Source organism: Netta rufina, assembly GCF_964035555.1.
Source record: "Netta rufina genome assembly, chromosome: 5".
NCBI lineage: Eukaryota > Metazoa > Chordata > Aves > Anseriformes > Anatidae > Netta > Netta rufina.
Window position 1 is genome coordinate 31,543,069 of NC_140128.1, and position 17,927 is coordinate 31,560,995.

At 38.6% G+C, this 17,927-nt stretch overlaps 1 protein-coding gene across 1 annotated transcript in view; it reads left to right on the forward strand.

The window, feature by feature from the left end:
• LOC311210114 (cytosolic phospholipase A2 epsilon-like) overlaps nucleotides 1-15,478 on the forward strand; it is a gene marked incomplete at both ends in the record, with an annotated part of 28,761 nt that extends 13,283 nt beyond the window's left edge. The window contains 17 exons of the mRNA XM_084287904.1: nucleotides 796-927; nucleotides 1,954-1,994; nucleotides 2,422-2,464; nucleotides 3,063-3,126; nucleotides 3,939-4,102; nucleotides 4,372-4,464; nucleotides 5,174-5,211; nucleotides 5,667-5,802; nucleotides 7,648-7,784; nucleotides 8,244-8,466; nucleotides 9,012-9,126; nucleotides 9,618-9,755; nucleotides 11,748-11,855; nucleotides 12,895-13,089; nucleotides 13,571-13,737; nucleotides 14,895-15,081; nucleotides 15,270-15,478. Of these exons, the coding sequence (XP_084144030.1) occupies nucleotides 796-927; nucleotides 1,954-1,994; nucleotides 2,422-2,464; nucleotides 3,063-3,126; nucleotides 3,939-4,102; nucleotides 4,372-4,464; nucleotides 5,174-5,211; nucleotides 5,667-5,802; nucleotides 7,648-7,784; nucleotides 8,244-8,466; nucleotides 9,012-9,126; nucleotides 9,618-9,755; nucleotides 11,748-11,855; nucleotides 12,895-13,089; nucleotides 13,571-13,737; nucleotides 14,895-15,081; nucleotides 15,270-15,478 (2,190 nt within the window). The remainder of the gene's footprint in view (nucleotides 1-795; nucleotides 928-1,953; nucleotides 1,995-2,421; nucleotides 2,465-3,062; nucleotides 3,127-3,938; nucleotides 4,103-4,371; nucleotides 4,465-5,173; nucleotides 5,212-5,666; nucleotides 5,803-7,647; nucleotides 7,785-8,243; nucleotides 8,467-9,011; nucleotides 9,127-9,617; nucleotides 9,756-11,747; nucleotides 11,856-12,894; nucleotides 13,090-13,570; nucleotides 13,738-14,894; nucleotides 15,082-15,269) is intronic.
• Nucleotides 15,479-17,927: the final 2,449 nt, after the last annotated feature.

Below are 17,927 nucleotides of genomic sequence, written 5' to 3' on the forward strand. Positions count from 1 at the left end.
CACTTACCAGCTTCTTACAGAAATGTTAGCTGTCAGTATTTCCTGGAATACTTGGGTTACTAGATCATCTTTCTTTAAGAACATTTGTGTATTGAGTTGGCTTTTGAGTTCATGTGATTTATTCTCAACTTTTAAGGCAATGAAGCTCACGTGATCACTCTTCTTGCGCATGTATTTGTGTGTGAGATTGTGAACCTATCCGTGTGTCTTTGATAAGCATCAAACCCGCTGGCAAATTTCACTTGAATCTGACAGATAAGGAGCAACCTCTGAGATAAGAGGTCCTTGTAATTTTCATGAAAATGAGCTGCCTCAGTTATTGGGGCCTGAATTATTTCCCCATTGGGAAAACAGCTGCTGGCGTTATGTTGCTCACCGCTGTGGGAGGCACCTCTGAGCCAGCTGGCCTGCAGCTGCAAGAAGCCCCTGGTGGAGCTGCGTCCCCTCCAACCAAGCCAGACGATGGTTGGCAGAGGAGGGAGAGGAGAAGCTCCCTGCCATGACAGGAAGGATCAGGAGGTTGAGAGGTGCAGGATGAAATCCAGTGGAAATAGGCCTTTGTTCTGCTGCTTCTGTGCATGTTTCTTGCCAATTTAACAAAAACATATCAGTTTCCGCAGATTGCTTGGTAATTAGCTCCATGTGAGATCTGTTTAATAATTGTAGATGAAAAGTTGACCATGCTCTCTCATGTCGCCCTGTTGTCTGTCTTTCTTAAATCGCTGAGCACATCATCTTGTTCCTCCATAAGGTCTCCAAATTGAAATGTTCTTAATCCTCTATGTCTATTCACAGAATGTTCTTGAACTGAAAGTCTATGATGAAAATGCAATCACTAAAGATGACCTCCTCTTCACTGTCCTCTTTGATGTTGCTAAAATACAGCTTGGAGAAACTGTTCACTTGACATTTCGATTAAATCCAGAGGTGAGGAATAAAATACCTGTGGCCACAGAAAGGGAACGTACTTTTGCTATTACCTCCTAAATAACTTACTGTAAAGCAATTGTAGGTGGGAGGGTTTATTTCATATTTATTTGTACTTTATTAATCTGAAAAATACCATTCAAACCTAGTTCAATAGGATGCAAAGTGCTCCTTCTGTTGGATATCATGCTGAAGGTTTTTGCTAGCTCTTATAGATTAGCTGTTCTAATAGATTTTGCTGGGGATGGAAGATCCCATCACCACTGAGCAAAGTTTTTCTGTCACAATTTCTTTTCCGAGGACCAGCACTTACGAGTTTTGGCATATGCAGACATAGATGTTGGAGTACTCAGTTAAAAACTGATAGCCTGGACTGTAAATTTTTCATGCATTCCCAAATATAACACAAAGATTCATGCTGAGATGTTAAAGCTGGTAGATAGCCATCTGCTGTATTTCATTGCTTTAGTCTGTCTGAATACATATAAGATGACATCAACAAGGATGTTCAATTTAGATGTTTTTTTAGATATGCTGTTTCACTGACTTTTCTTATTGGATAAGTATTGGTATTCAGCTTACACAGAGGTAATATCGGCTGGGAGTCTATAAACTTGTTTAGTAGCTGATCAATGTATTATCCTTGTTATGGGAACCCTTCCCATCAGAAGAATCAAGAATGCCCAGTGCTATCCAAGACTATCAGTCCTCTGATAGCATTACCCAAAAAAACCAATGCTTTTAGACAGTTTTAAGCCAACACTTCTGGCAGACTTAGGACCGGGGATTCCATGTGTGACCATTGTACTCTGCCTCAACACTTAATGGACAAGCACAGGCAGTCTGAGGAGGGAGAATACCTTCCAAAATCACTCTAACTCAATTGCTTTCAATCATCTCAGCATACCCTAAAACAGGAAAATTAGATCTTAAGAGCTATTTCAGGAGCCCAAATAGTCATTAACAAGCATAGTTAGCAAGAAAGAAAATTAATTTGAATGCTTAGAATTAATTAATCTTTTACAGACACAAGAGCTGCTGGAGGTTGAATTTGCATCAGAGAGCATGTGAGTAAAATCCATATGGAACTGAAGAACTGTGAAACACGTGCTAGGGTTTAATGTAGTTTACAATAGCATCATAGCCACATATGGTGTTTATCAAGTTAGCTGCATATTGGCAAAAACACTCTGTTCCTTATCTACCAAGAATCATCTTGGATGCTAATTTATTCTGATATTTCCTGGAGGAGGGAGAAAGACAATAAGAACTACAGCAAGTGTGCTAAATATTTCTTACTATTCATTACTATAAAAAAGTAAGGAAACCGTATTTCAGATATCTTTGCAAACAGCAATAAATAAAAATCAGTGGTGTATTACTGACTGTGCTAGATGAGACAACCTTTAAGGAAAATGTTATTCCTGCTGTTCATTTAAAGAGTTATTTAGTACATATTGGTTCTGATAGCATTTTTTTTTTTCTGTCTTTCAGTCCGGTTCCTCCTGAAAGTCTTGTCAATAATGGTGTATTAGTGGTAATTTTAAACTATTTCTCTTCTCTTTCTGTTCATTTTCCTACTAGTGTTGGGAGGGATGAATGTGGGAGGTGCCCCAATATCTCACTGCAGGTAGAGCTGAAGGAGACAGAGGTGAAGGGGGTCAGACACTGGCAGCTGTCTGCCTGTGTGGCTCTGTGGAGGAGTATGTATTTGGAAAGAGTGAACACAGTCACTGGGTTTCACTGGCTTACTGCCTCTGTGTCATCCCTTCTGGGAACTGCTCTAGGGACTCTCTCACACCCATCTGTATCCTGGATGATGTGGATTTGACTGTTCCATCAATTCACCTTCAGGAGTCCTCAGCATGCTCCTGTTCCTTCCTTGGTTATCTCCTCTCCCTTCCCAGCCCTGTCCCTGGAGACAGACCATACTGCCACAGCCATTTTTCTTTCAGCTGAAACCCCAGCACATTGTCAGAGTGCCAAAATCTTTCTCTTACAAGCCTACCAAACACAAGGTGGGCTGTTTTTCAGACCCCAGCAACCTAGGTAGCCAGAAATATATAGCTGTGAAGTGACTCAGGTGTTGCTCATTTTTGGATATTTAACTGTCTCATCGTTCATCCTTTCTGCAGTCTCGTGAAATTTCCTGCTTGGAAGTTCTGGTAGACAATAAACAGATGAAGAAAGAAGCTTCAGGTTAGACTTTAAACTAGAAACAAAAATATGTTTGACTTTTTTAATTAACATCAAAAAATGCAACACAAAAAAAGGAAATGTGGTGACTGGGTTTTAAACTCTGCGAAGTATAAACCATTTGGATATTTCAGAACTATTTTTTTGTCACTTTCTTATCCAGTAATTTCCCTTTTTTGTTCTTACAGGAATCCTAAATGTCCCCATGATAGTAGGATGGGTATCACCTTAGTTTTGTTATGACTTGGGTCAACACTGGCATTAGCAAAAGTAGTCCAAGCAACTCTTCAAGCATGCTGCATTTCTGTATAGGTCTACCTCTCTCTCTTAAGAACACTACTATGATATAACTGAGATGTAATAACTCAACACAGTATCTTATAATATCATGTAATATTATTGTGTAAATAGTATTGTGTAATAAGCACAGGTGTTGGATGGGTTGTCTGTGTCCATGCTGTGTCTGTTCTATGCTAACTAACTATCAAAACTGGGGTTTGCAAGTAGAGCATGAAACTTATTAGTGCTGTAAAATTGAAGTAAATACATTATTCTGTCTCAGCAGTTTACATTCTGCCCAGTTTTCCTACAGGTTTGAGTTTCCAAAACAGCTAATGCTGTTTTACAATCTCTTTCTTTTGTTTTGATTCGTTTCCTGTAATATTCCCTGTTTGGATAAAGATAGTCTAGGAACTCTTAAGCATTGCTGAATGGCTTGTATATAAAAAGAACAACTTCTAAATGACTGTTTAATGTTCTATTTCTGTGATCATAACCATTATTTTCTCTGTATATATTTCATCCATTTTCTTTAGAAAAAGACTTCTTGTTTTCAGTGAAGGGCTCATATGAAGAGAGACAGACTCTGTCACTGGTCTCTGCCCAGCAACCCAAAAAGCCCCTCATCTTCCATTATATCAAGTACAGTCTGCCAGAGCTGCGCATGGCTCTGGCAGAAAAGAAACCGCCCTTCTGCTTGGTACGTGATCTTCAGGTCGAGTGAGCACAGTAAGCTCATGGTTTTCCATACTTCACTAAGACAAACAGGAAGAATTTGTATTTTAAACAAAAGTAATTTTCCGTGATCTTCTGCTCTGGAAGAGCGCTGTATCCATTAAGACACCTAAATAATAGATGCCAACTTGGAAATTGCTGAATGTTAACCCTATTCAAAAAGATAGGTTGGTGACAGTGCTTTTTTGTGGTATATATGTTAAATATTTCTCTACATTAAATTTTATTTTTCAGGGTACCTCATGTGAAGAGAACAGAGATTGCAGTGCATCCCTCATCATTCCTCTGGATTCATTTCCCTTCAAGGAGAAAGTAGCAGTAGCAAAGGTGATTGATACCACCTCTTTAGAATAAATCAGAAGCTATGGCCCCAAGGTCGATGGGCATAAGTTAACTACACTACCGTGGAGCAGAAGTTTACATAACTAACTGCTAGGCTCCATTATCTGCAAACATTAGAAAACTATGCAAAATAATAAATGGCTGTGCTAGGGTGTGGAGGAATGTAGGAAGGGTAGAGTTCCTTTAAGATACTATTTAAGATGTCTTTTGGTGATTATTTGAAGGAAAGGACTTGATTAAATAACACTTACTAATTAAAAGTCACACAATAAAGCAGACAATTCTCAGTTTATGGCTTGTTTGAAGATACGTCTGTGATTCTGACAATATGTGATATTCACACCTTGCATTTTTGTCCTATCTTTGTGTTGAAGTTTGCAGGTCCATGCATATGCAAAAAATGAGGCAAGGCAGGGCACAATGGCAGATCTTATGTTGTTTTTTACTGTATACTGCTCTGTGTATCTAAAATGGCCGAAACTTTAGTATAAATAACTTTAATGAAAATACAATGGACTTGGAGAAGTTCTACAAATGGGATGGAATTTCTCATTGTTACAGTTTAGTGGCTCTAACACTGCTCTCAGAATAAGTGAAGGCCTTTAAATCTAACTGAAAAGAGAGGGCACAAAATCATCCCCAATACTTATATTGTGTTGTGTGTTTTTTTCATTATTGTTTTGTTTGTTTTCAGGATGAAATGATCAATTTACATGTGAAGTCAACTGACTGGTAAGAAGTCATTTGGGTTCTGTGGTTGTGAAAAAAAGATCTTTTCTGAATAAAAAAAATCGTGGAGCTACGAGTTTAGAAAAATGTTTGTCTCATTTTCCTCACTTGTAAAGAGTCCAAGATACTTATGTGTATATAAAAATGAAGGTCTTCAGGCAACAAATTCAAAATATTTCACTGTTTATAGTATCTGTTTATGGACTGCAATATTTATGTTTGACACTTCTTGAAAAGCAGTGTGGGAAGAAAAAAAAGCACTATTTCTATTTTTTTCTGTAAGACTTCAAATCCTGGTAACTTAGTCTTTTCTGGTATGCTTTTGTGGGGCCACAATACCATCTTTTTAAAGCATGATTATAAAGTTTATGACTTGTAAGCATAGGTCGAGACCTTAACTGGAAGTGATCATGTACATAGGCTTTTTATATCCTATTTAACTGTGGACTCTGTCTGAGGTCAAGAAACTTAGATGTTCGCTTGGAGTTTGATCTATGTATGGAGGAGAAAAATTTCCTACAGAAACGGAGGAAGTTGGTGGCTTCTGCTCTGAAAAAAGCACTTCATTTAGAACGGGACCTACAAGACCATGAGGTATGAGCAGCACTAATGGGGCTGGACTGTGTTGTGTAACAGAAATGAGTTGTCCGTAGCTGTTTGTATATTGTTCCTTAACCAGCACCGATGTGTTCAGTGCCCCACATATAAACAAGCTTTTTTTTTTTTTTTTTCTGCCTTACTTCTTTTTCATCTGTGAATCCTAGTCCTGGAGAATCATATTTATTTTTTTTTTTTAGCTGAGCTTTCAATTACCAAGGCCTCAGATAGGGCATTTTATGCTGTCAGATTTTGAGTGGATAATACCCAACACTTGAAATGATAAGGAACACCATCATTATTCAGTGTTATTTATCACCAGCTGTTTCCAATGGTCACCATTTCAGCTGTACTGTTTCTCTAACAGCACAATGTTATTCAACATTTTTCTCTCATTTCTCCTACTTGGGATTATTGTGTCTAGAAATTGTGCATCAGTCCGGATAACCAGATCCCATAAACTCCCATTTGAAGTGCAAAATAAAAGTGAGTCTCAGAGCATAAGAGCCACAGCCCCTTCAGAAACAAATCTGAATTTCAAACTACGTTTTCCAGTTGGGAATCCAAGTAAAATAAATTTTCTAGTCTCTCAAAATGTCAATTTGATTATTTTTTTTATTTTTTATTTTTTCCCCTCTTAGAATGACCTTAGTCTATTATGTCACTTACTAGAGAAAATATTAGGGTGAAAACAAGAGGAGGCAGCAGGCACAAAATACCTCAGAATTTACCACTCAGTGAGTTAGGGTTTGCATTTGTTCATGTGCATGCCAGCATGGGGATGGTTGGTGTTTCAGAGAGGGAATATGGCTTGTGATCAGGCACTACAGAAATTAAGAATTTTTCATTCTGAGGGTTTCTTTTCACCTGTGCTTTTCTTTTTGCTCAGAACATCTGTGCCAAAGGCATATTAAGCATGATATGACAGTATGTCTTTGGATGCTATAAAGCACAGAATCATTTAGGCTGGAACACATCTCTAAGATTATCAACATGGTGTCCCTGTACACAAACTCATCACACAGTATATCAGTAGATTATTTGTCATTAGCATATTGGTTTGGGGGGTTGGAGGGTGGGTGGGGAGTCTAAGAATAAGATTTTTTTTATTTTTTTATTTTTTTTTTTTTTTAAGGGGAATCACTTTTAGCTACTAATTTCGGGTTGTCCAACAAGAAAAGGGAATGTTTCCTCATAGTTAAACCCAAATCAGAATAATTTGCTTTGAGCTGAAATGCTCAATTTGGATCAGGTTAAAGAAGCATCACTAAGTATTTCCTTGATGTGATTGCCTGGAAATGTGTATAGGAAATGTCACTTGGCCCCTCTTCTCTCAGTGGATTTTACTTGGAGAAATGTCTTCCTGTATTATAATTTAGTTTTCTATGCAATCAGGCTTTGTGGTTCATCACTGCAATTACATACTGTAGGTACTGTATGGGAAATATAATCCAGAAATTATATTTGACGTACAAGAGAGGATGAGTTTTTCTGGTTCTCAAAATAGACCCCTCAGGAGATAATGTTACATGAAGGGAAAACAGCCTAAGATTGAAATGCCTTGGGAAAAAAAAATGAGCTGTTTCAGTAAGCCAGCATGTAAGAATTTAGAAGCCCAGTCCCTTTAGCTGAAAAATGTCAAAACTACCAAACTGTCCATTATTTTCTTTAAATTTCTGTATGAAATACCAATATCTCTTCTTTCTCTCCGCAGTTTGGGAAAATGGTGAGATGTCAGAATTTTTTGGAGAACAGAAATGCTGTGATTCATTTAGCTGTGACTACATGCGCTCATGAGAACTAAGTTGTTGCTTACCAGCTGCTGTGTTTATGCTTGAACAGGTACCAGTTGTAGCAGTCATGACAACAGGAGGTGGCACCCGGGCACTGACGTCTTTGTTAGGCAACCTGCTGGGTCTTCAGAAGCTGGATCTTTTAGATGCTATTTCATACATCACTGGGTCATCTGGCTCAACATGGTAAGGAGATCCACTCTATAGCTTGCTGTATGAGGTTTATTCTCTTTGTTTTAGTAAAGGAAGGAGTACTTTTTAGCCTCAAGCTTTTTTATTGTCACATTTTAAACACATTTTAAAGCATTTTAGTTTGTTTTTATCACACCAGATTTTTCAATTTCTACCCCCAAATCAACTCTATCTTAAAATCAACTCTATCTTAATTTCCATCTGCCTAATATTTGACAGTTAACTCAGAGTTTAGTACATGGATTTAACAAAGTGAAAGAAATTATTTAATCATACATGGTAGATTTCTACGGGTTCTAAATCAAAAAAATCTTTTCTCATTCATAACATACTGCGCCTCAAAAGTGCTTTTGTTGAACCTCAGCTAGTTTGTTTAATGTGGTCCTTAAATCCAAGTCTTAAAAGTGAAAGCATGCATAAAAATGTGATAACATTCTTCTTTCTTTTCCCCAGGACCTTGTCACATTTGTATCAGAGCCCTGACTGGTCACACAAGGATCTCCTTGGAGCAATTGGTGAAGTCCGCAGACATATGACCAAATGCAAGCTGAGCTGCTTTTCCCTGGAGAGCTTGAAGTACTATGACCGGGAGCTAAATCTGCGGAAGCAAGAAGGATACCAGATCTCTAGCATTGATTTATGGGGGCTTCTGCTGGAAAAGGCATTAAGCAATGGGGTAGCATGTCTGTATTTTTCATAACAGCTTCTGAATACTGTTGTACAGAAAATGAACCTCCAGGGACAGGTGATAGCGTTGTCAGGCAGATGATTTATGCTGACTGACAAAGAGCATTTGACCTCACATACCTCTCAACATATAATTACGAGCCCAAAAGATACTCAGTAGAGCAAGAAACCTGTATCTCCTTATACGTGTATCTGGCCACCTAATACTAGTGTCTTGCCTTTGGTTTCTTTTGCTCTGTTCACCCCTGTGAGAACTTAAATAATCCATGTAAAATGGATGCACTTATTGAGAGGAATGACATCCCACTGTACCACAAAACATCCTGTAATTCAACTGTAATTAAATAAGCCTTTGTGGGTGTGTAAATGCTTAGATTGTTCTTTGGTTAAAGAAATTGTTTGGACTCAAAATGAATGGAGAGAATAAGAAATTGTAGCTGGAAACAGGTATTTATTTTCCTGTAATCATGCAAGCCCATACACTGTCACAAGGTTTCTTGGTTTTCTCTTTCTCTTTTTCTGGTCAATTCTCAGAAAAACAACCACAAACTCTCAGATGAGCGACAGGCATTGAATCAGGGTCAGAATCCCCTACCTATCTACATGATCCTCAACATCAAAGATGACTACAGCCTTTCAGAGTTTAAAGGTGATGGCAAAACTGAGCTCTGTCTGGACTCAGTGTACCTGTATTATCAGTTACTGCATGCCCTGCAGCCCCTTGAACTACTGAACCATAGCATTCATAACCAGTTCCTTTTCATCTTCCATTTTTAGACTTTGTGCCCAGGCTCTGAAAGGAACCCAGCTCCTGTGAGATAGGAGAAATCTGGGGGAGGTTCCTTAGAGCAGCCAAAGCACTCCCAAATCAGAGCCTTAGCTCTCTCTGCACATGGGGTAACTTAGGCTGACCCCTTTTGATATAAACTTTTATTTATGTTTATTTATGAACAAGTTTGGGAAAAATTACTTGAGTGAGTGGCTGAAACTGTCAGAATGATACCATTACCCTCAGGAAGGCCAGACTATGATCGCCTGATAGGGTTTGTCCTGCAGTTGCTTCCCTGCCATTTCAGAGCATTTCCTTCAAGGAAGTATGGAAAGGATTTTGAATTAAATAATAATTTGGTGTCTCTGCAGAATGGGTTGAGTTCACACCTTATGAGGTCGGGTTCTTAAAATATGGTGCCTTCATTCGTGCAGAGGATTTTGGCAGCAAGTTTTTCATGGGTCGCTTGATGAAGAAGCTCCCCGAGTCTCGGATCTGCTTCATGAAAGGTGATGTGCTCTCTTGAGAAACTTTGGATTGTTTAAAGAAGTGCTTAATTTATACAGTCCCTGCATATTGCAACAGTGCTCTGCAACATGCAGGACTGAAATATAATGTAAGACATTTTGTTCTCACCTTTGGGATGCATTCCTTAGGTGAACACTGGAGATAGGCTTTATAAAAAAAAAAAAAAAATTAAAAGGAAATTTCAAATAACACTTCTCACTATTGTGTTTCTTATGAATGCTCATGCTTGAAGTTTCAGGGCATGTTCAATAGGTCATCAGCAGAGTTCCACAAAGAAAACATTTATATTTTGAAACTGGAATATTAACACCAAATTTGTCTATAAATGAGACTATAACAAAAGCAATGTTGTTATGCTGAAGTTGTTATATAATATGATAATTCTGAGTAGCATTCCCAAATGTTATTGATATTTTTGCAAGTTTAATAGTATTCTATATTCTTTTAAGTTTTTCTTGCGTGATTAAAGTGGTGAGTTTTGCCATCTTTATTTCAGTAATGTGTGAGTTGCTCCCAGTAAAACATGAAGGACAACTTTGTAGTTTTATGCAATTCTTACTGTTTTTATTTTGTGCAGTGCTAGAATTCTCTACCACACCATTTTGTATGCTAGTTCATGGGAGTGAAGTTGTCTAAGAAGAGTCCTTCTGCTCTTAACTCTGAACAACAGGTGCATTACATGTAAATAAGCATGACATACAACGGGACACCAAGAATACCAGTAAGAAAGGCTTTAGTTATGACTGAAAAGCCCAGTTAAACAACATCATTGTGTTGTATTCCTTATTTGAAGTGCAGAGAAGTTGTGCACCTCAGTGTATGATGCAAAAGGAACCTAGAGTCATATTGGTACTAACATGAGAAAATACCTGGGCATGAGGAAGACTTGTAAGATAGGCAAGTACCAAATCCAGAACCTTAAGATGCTGGAGATTGGGTTAGAGACCCATTTATGTTTTCCCATTTTCATGTGTTCTTCTGTTAAGTGCCTTGGGCTGACAACCAGAGATAGGAAATAGATCATGGAGCTATGTGGGACTGTGAAGCCTTCTGAGAATATCTTGCCTCCATTGCAGTTTAGCAATGACAGTGTTATCATTGTACCCAAGGTGGCCACGTAGCAAGCACACCCTGCACATCCAGTCTGGGTTGAGCTCTGGGTTCTTGCTCCCAGTACCTTAATTAGGCTGGTGACCCTAAAGCTGTAAGTGCATCTTTAGGAAGGATAGAGTAGAGAGTTAGAGCTATGTTGCCACCTAGTGATGCAATGTAAGTGCCCTCTTGGGATACAATGCTGGTAGTTAAGCACGGCAATTTAAGGATAAAAGTGAGGTGTAATTTGCAGGGAGAGGTAATGTCTTAAGTGCAAGGACAAAAGTGAGAAAAGGACTAAGGACAATGGGAATAAGAAGAGGTATGTGAGGTAGATTAGTCTCACTCAACTGGTGTCAAGAGAAAGTGTACAATGGACACTGAAGGTGTGTTGTTTTAGAGGACTGCTTTGCAGGCCATCCCAAATTGTACTCTAACTACTTGGATCCTGGCTGTTCAGGAGCAAACTCTAAATCTTTAGTTATGTATACAGTTGTATATGACATATTTTATAGACCAGACTCTTACTTTATGTGAAATGGCATGGTTTTACTCTCTGAGAGATGCTTATAGGACAGGAATATGCAGGCTAGAAAAAGGTGGCTTGCAAAACATTGGCAATAACTGTATGTGACGATGAATTATGGTGGCTGAAGGCCTGGAACAATGTTTAAAACCATGTAGGTTCCTCTGGAGGGCAAACTGTGAGTTGCTATAAAAGAACTTAGTATTGTTTTTGGTTAGAGTTCAGAAACCTTGTGGCATTCTGAGACTCCTTGCAAGAGCTGAAAAGTTATGTTTTAAATCCTGTGGAAAAAGCAAAGGGATATTTTCCGTTTAAGTATTTCTAATGAGTTACCCTTTTCTCTATCACTGCACAGGCCTGTGGAGCAATGTATTTTCATACAACCTCTTGGATGCCTGGCATTCATCAGATCCTTCAGAAAGGTGCTCACTGAGGTGCACCCAACACAGGGCTGTTGATGTTGGTTGGTTATATTTATTTTTCTACTTTATCTGTTGCTTTACAAATATATAAATGAATATAACATCCAGATACATATAGAAGGAAATCTCTTAATGAAAGCTTTGTAAAGTTAAAGGTTTTTTTTTTTTTTTTTTTTTTTTTTTTGTCCCCTGGGGACCGCTATCTACTTGAGTTTACTCTCTAATGTCTGCATTGATCCATAGCAATGTTATTTACATTGGTCACGCTTGCACTGAATCTGTGTAAGTGTCAATTTGCTACCAAATATAAAACTACCAAAGTTTTAAGCAGATAATCTTTGCCAGGGGCCTTTCAGGAAACCTGCATGTTGAAACAAACTCAGTGCTGTGTTCTCTGTCTGCCTTGTCAGATCACACCTTTTTTGTCTGTTCTTGTTGTTAAAGACGTATCAGTTATGTGGAACTCTGTGTCCTATTTAGAGGTGTTGTCTGTATTCCCTGTGTTCAAATGTGATTGATGAGTCCGGTTCACATACTTTTCATCACTTTCTCCAGGGAAGTGTTGCAGAACCCTTCCCCCAGTAAATGCCACAGATGATAGAAAGTCATTGGCCTTCATTCCCAATCTGATAAGGTGTCATTTAGCACAATCCTTTTTTTCTGCTCTTTTCCAGGTGTCTAAATCTTCTGACAGCATTTTTTTTCAAAGCCAGTTTGGACTAGCTTTGAAAGAAACTGGCCTGGATTCTTAGCCTCTATTGATTTTCACAGAGGGAACCCACCTATGACTTCTATCAAACAATAGATCACTTTTTTCCAGCTTTAAGAAGTTTGTTTCTGTTCTCATTCTTCTTTTTTTTTTTTTTTAAATGGAATATACTTTACTGAACATTGATTTTTTTTTTTTTTTATTCCTATTCTGATATTTATTTGATTCTATGTTACCAAGTCTTACAAGGATTGTCTATACTTTAGCTGGTATTATAGTATACTATAGTTATATAATTATTTTATTACAATTTTAAGTATTGCAAAGAATACTATCAAAACAATAACTTGTTTATCTCCTCTACCTATCAGAAGGAGACGAGCCTTCTCTACCAGCCAGGAACCACGAGCTAGAGACTTACTTAGTCACCCCTGAATGTGGCATCATGGGCATTGTTCGGGAGGTCCTGTCTGAGCGAGTGATGGTTTCAAAGTTCTACAACTTTCTGAAGGGGTTCCAGATGCACAATGAATACCTTCAGAGCAAAAGCTTTCATATATGGAAAGGTAACCATTTCTGAATATTAATTTCTTCTGTTTAGATGGTTGGTATATTTGTTAGTGAAGACAAGGCAGATGATGAACAGGCTTAATTCTTCACTTTGGAAACAAAAATTTCAAGATAAGTAGTCAAATTTCAAAAGTGAATTTGCAAAACAGCTGTAATTGTGGCACAGCTCTGTTGTTACTAAAATGTTTAACAGATACTCCAAAAAGTTCCTTGGTACTTGGGAAGGGCAGCTTCTGCTTGTTGGGGATGGAAAGACAGCAGCAGAAGACATAAAGGAGCTCTGTCTTTTTGTTGTGGATAGATCTTTATCTTCTGAGTTAAGACAACTTCAGGAGTGCAGCAGGGTCTTGAAAAAAGTAATGAGTAGAAGTAAAAGAAAAGTAATTTCTTTCATTATTATTTCCTCTTTTATTAGCCAAACAGAAAATACATTACTTCTTTGGAGAATCACTCATCATAAGAAATATTTCCTTTTAGATACTGTACTAGAGAATTTCCCCAACCAGCTGACAGAAACAGCAGAGTTCCTGTGCCTTGCAGACACAGCAGGATACATTGATATAAGCTACCCACCACTCATGAGGCCAGAAAGAAAAGTGGATGTTGTCCTACACTTAAATTATTCTTCTGGATCACAGACGTCGGTGCGATGACCACTTTATTCTCCTCAGTAATGACAACTGTCTTTTCACCCTTTTTAAATCCTAAGGAGTCAGAATAATTTATGTAGAAGAAAGTGATATTGGGAGAAAAGGATTATTGGTGTACAGCTCCAGTTTTCTATGTATCTGGGTCTCACACCATTGCTAATATACCACAGCCAGTCCCCTAAGGAGAACAGAAGTAGTACCAGTTTTCTAAATCTTTTATTTTAATTAAGCCTGTGATCAGTGAGCATTCTTATACCTATGTGCTCCTTGAACCTCAATACAGCTGTCTATGTACTCTGTGTGGGGTGTTTCTCTGGGACCGGTATTGACCACTGATGAGCTCATTTAATTTATTGTGATACCTCCTAAAGATATCCACATGCAAATTACAAGTAATTTGTCTCTCTTATACAATGGCTTGATTTTTATTTATTTATTTATTTATTTTTATAAGTCATGGAGAATAATAATTGTCCTTTATTTGAAACAGCAAGCATGACAAAAATAGCTAACGATCTGAACTATAATCCCTGGTACCAGATGGAGATAGGACAGAACTTCCTGAAGACTAAAGTTTTCATAAATGGCAACCAGATTCAGGAATAAAATTCCCATTTTCAGAAGTGACTTTACCCATCCCAAGATTAAGTTAACATTTCAGTCAATATGACATTTGCTCCCAGATGCCTACATCACTTTATATAACTATCTAAGGCATCTACAGTTAGAGGCTTTTAAATATTTCATGACAAATTAACTAAATTTTGTACTTCTGTGAATTGATATTTTAAAAATATACCACCTTAAATTCCTCTCCATGCTGCTCATTTCAGGATTTTCTCCAGTAAGGGGCATGTTTCTGTGTCCTAAGTGACTGGGACACCCCTACCCCACAGCTATGAACATCTTATTTATCTTGCAGATAAAGGCTGAGAAAGAGGAGGCAGGACAACAATCAGGAGTGCAAGTTGGAGTCTTGAAATCTTGCTCTGTTGATAACCAAAACTTGATTTCTCATGAAAGAGACAAAGATCAGAAGAAACACTGGCAGTGAAAGCTGCTACCTGATCTTTGTTTAGTGCCTTTGATGGATGTGTTGTGCATTGTGAAGAGGGACAGAATTTCTGACCTTTTTTCCTGTCTGAATGCAGCCTTTGGAAGAAGCCTCCAAGTACTTCTTAAAACAGGGAATCCCATTTCCCAAAATCCACCTGAGTGAAGAGGAAAAGAAAAATCTAAAGGAGTGCTACATTTTTGAAGATGCAGAGACCCCAGAGGCACCAACAGTGGTGTTTTTCCCACTGGTGAATGACACATTCAGAAAATACAAAGAGCCAGGTAAGCTGTGGAACAGAGCTGGTCCTCCTACCACCCACCCACCCACCCTTCAGTGTCATCAGCTGCCATGGCTCCCATGGGGAGGAACGTGGGTGTCAGGGTAGAGAGGAGCAACATTGGTCCCTACCTGGAGAGGAGGATGTATGACCATCTCTATGTCCTATCAATAACTTTTATTGATTTGGCAGGTGTGGAGCGTAGCCCTGCTGAGATGGCAGAGGGCAATGTGGATGTTTCCAGCCTTTTTTCCCCATACTGCATAAACAGCTTTACCTACACAGAGGATCAGTTTGACAAGCTGGTAAAACTGACCAGCTACAACATTCAGAACAACAAGCATCTGATTCTTCAGGCTTTGAGTTCAGCAATAGAGCAGAAACAGCAACACAAAAAATGAATGCTGTCCTGAGTTCAGAAAGATGCCTATATCACTTTTTCTTCCCCTGCAGAACAATCAAGACCTGTTGATGAATGAATATATGGACTTGGGAAAGTACTAAGGCTTATTTTAGCCTGTAGTTCCTCTCCACCGAGTGGCAATCCTGGATAAACTTATCAAAAAGATTAATGATGATTAAGATCTTTTGCTTTATTTAAGCAGGTTTGCACTGCTTGTGATTTATTTTTTTTTCATGTGTTTATCTATCTATCTATCTATACATATATGCAGTAAATCAAAGGTTAGGAAATATGGGGCTTATTGATGAGTTTTTTGAATGCATGAATGTGGAACAGCAAAATAACTGTCAAAATTTATTGCACTAGCAAAAGTTGTATGTGATGATAAATGAGATACAGTTGTTTAATTTATTGCAAATTCAATGCAATAGAAAAATGTGTAATAAAAGTGGACAATCTCAAAGAATATGAGAAAACTATATTTTGTTTTAATGTCAGCCTGAAATTTTATTGCATATAGCATGCAAAGCTAAACATAAAAGATATAGAAAAGCTGAGATTTCATGCGTAAAACTGAAGTTTTCCATACTTCTGAATTTATCAGTTTTATTATGCCACTGATATTTGGGTTTGGAAAATCCTCTGGAAGTGACTGCTTCATACCCTGTAGTGAGTCACGAAGTGCTCTTCTGGTGCATGTGTAAGTACCTGACCTGTGGTTGTGTTTTTCCTTAAATACTTATGGTGTTTAGAATATCCATCTCATCATCTACTTCCCATTAGTTTCAACTGGTCTAATAGTATTTCTTGTTATTATGGGATAGAGATTCTGTGAGAATAAAAACACCAAAACTGAGAGACATTCAGATTTTGTGGTAAGAGGACAAACTAACTGTTTTTCACTGATATCCATGGACAGTTCATGGGTGATTACATAACTTTTTGTTAGTCCTTGAATATATACAAGTAACTGTACTGGGTAGGGCTGGAATGTTAACTATACTGGGTCTGGCAGGAATGTTTAGCTGCCTAGCACGGTAAAACCACCACAGTAACAAAGGTTTTGTGCAACTACTATAAATAGCATAAGGTGATTTGTTGAGATTGCTTATTTTCTAGATGGAGACCAAAATAATTATTTGTTTTATGAATTATTTTAATAATGCAAGTACTTGGCAAACCTGTTTAGTTACAACAGAGAAGCTGATCTTACAAAAAAAAAATAAATAAAATAAAATAAAATAATGCTTGTCAGTATCAGCTGCACCTTAATTACTTCAAATTTAAATAAAACACAGTAACTTGTCTGTGTCGAAGTAACATGTTAGCGCGCACACAAGAATATGAGTGTTCACCTTGAATAAATGCAATCACAGCCAAAATAGAAGATAAATCCTTAATTCAAAATGAAACAAACTTAGAAAAGGTTGAAAAATTCTCTCTTCTCTTGCTGTCATCTTCTGTCTCTCTCTCTTGCTTCAAGCATTCCTCTATGGCTTTTAGCCCTTGTCTTCTTCATTATCCCATATTCACCTCTGATGACCTCAGCCCCCTTAGGGGTGGTGTGTCCTTGCCCCAGCTTCTTTTCCAGGCCCTCACACATCCATGCAATTTGCAGCCCTGGTTTAAATCTCCACGGAGCTGCAGTGACTGTTTACATGGTTGTACTCATCAAGGGTTCCTCTCATTGTGATCTCTGCTGCTGAATCACTCAGTCCCTTTCGGCATTGCCTCTTCTCTGTCCTAGCTCCAACTCCCTCTTGGGCTTCCCTGCTTGTCATTATGGCAAATCTATTTGGGGTGACACATATGTTTGCTACTTCTCCCACCTGCCTGTCTTCCAGATGGAGTTTTGGGCATCTTCAAAAGCTGCAAATGAGTTCCCTTCCCTGCCTTCCAAGATCTTTACTGACACCAAGTTTCAAAAGCCCTGCCTCTCTTTTCCCTTTCCTGCCCTTAACTATAGATCCATTGCTTCCCTTGCTGTGTTTTTGTTTGTTGGTTTGAGTATGCCACTAGAGCACCCCCTCCTCTGCTCCACCCTACAGGGGCTGAGCCTGTCCCCAGGTGCCCTTCCTACCCACAGGCGGTCTGGTCTGGCCTGCGCAATTGCTGCTAGTGGTGCTTCTGGTGTAGGTGAAGATCTTGGATGAGAACTGGATCTTCTTGTCAATCTTCCCTTTGCAATCCTCAAACGTCCTTGGCTTGCTTCTTGCAGGTGTACCTCTACAGCTTGCTCCCCTACCTACAGCCACCTGAGTCCCACAGCGAGGTCCTTGCTGTGACCCTGAAATACCTATGTGTTCTATGTTGTTATGGGCCCTGAAGAAGTTCTCACTTAATCCTTCGTCCTGGGGCTGTGGGGGCCTTCACCCAAATACATGTAACAACCCCACAGGCCATGCTTCTGAGCTGGGGTGTAGAACACCAGACCCCTCTTGTCATCT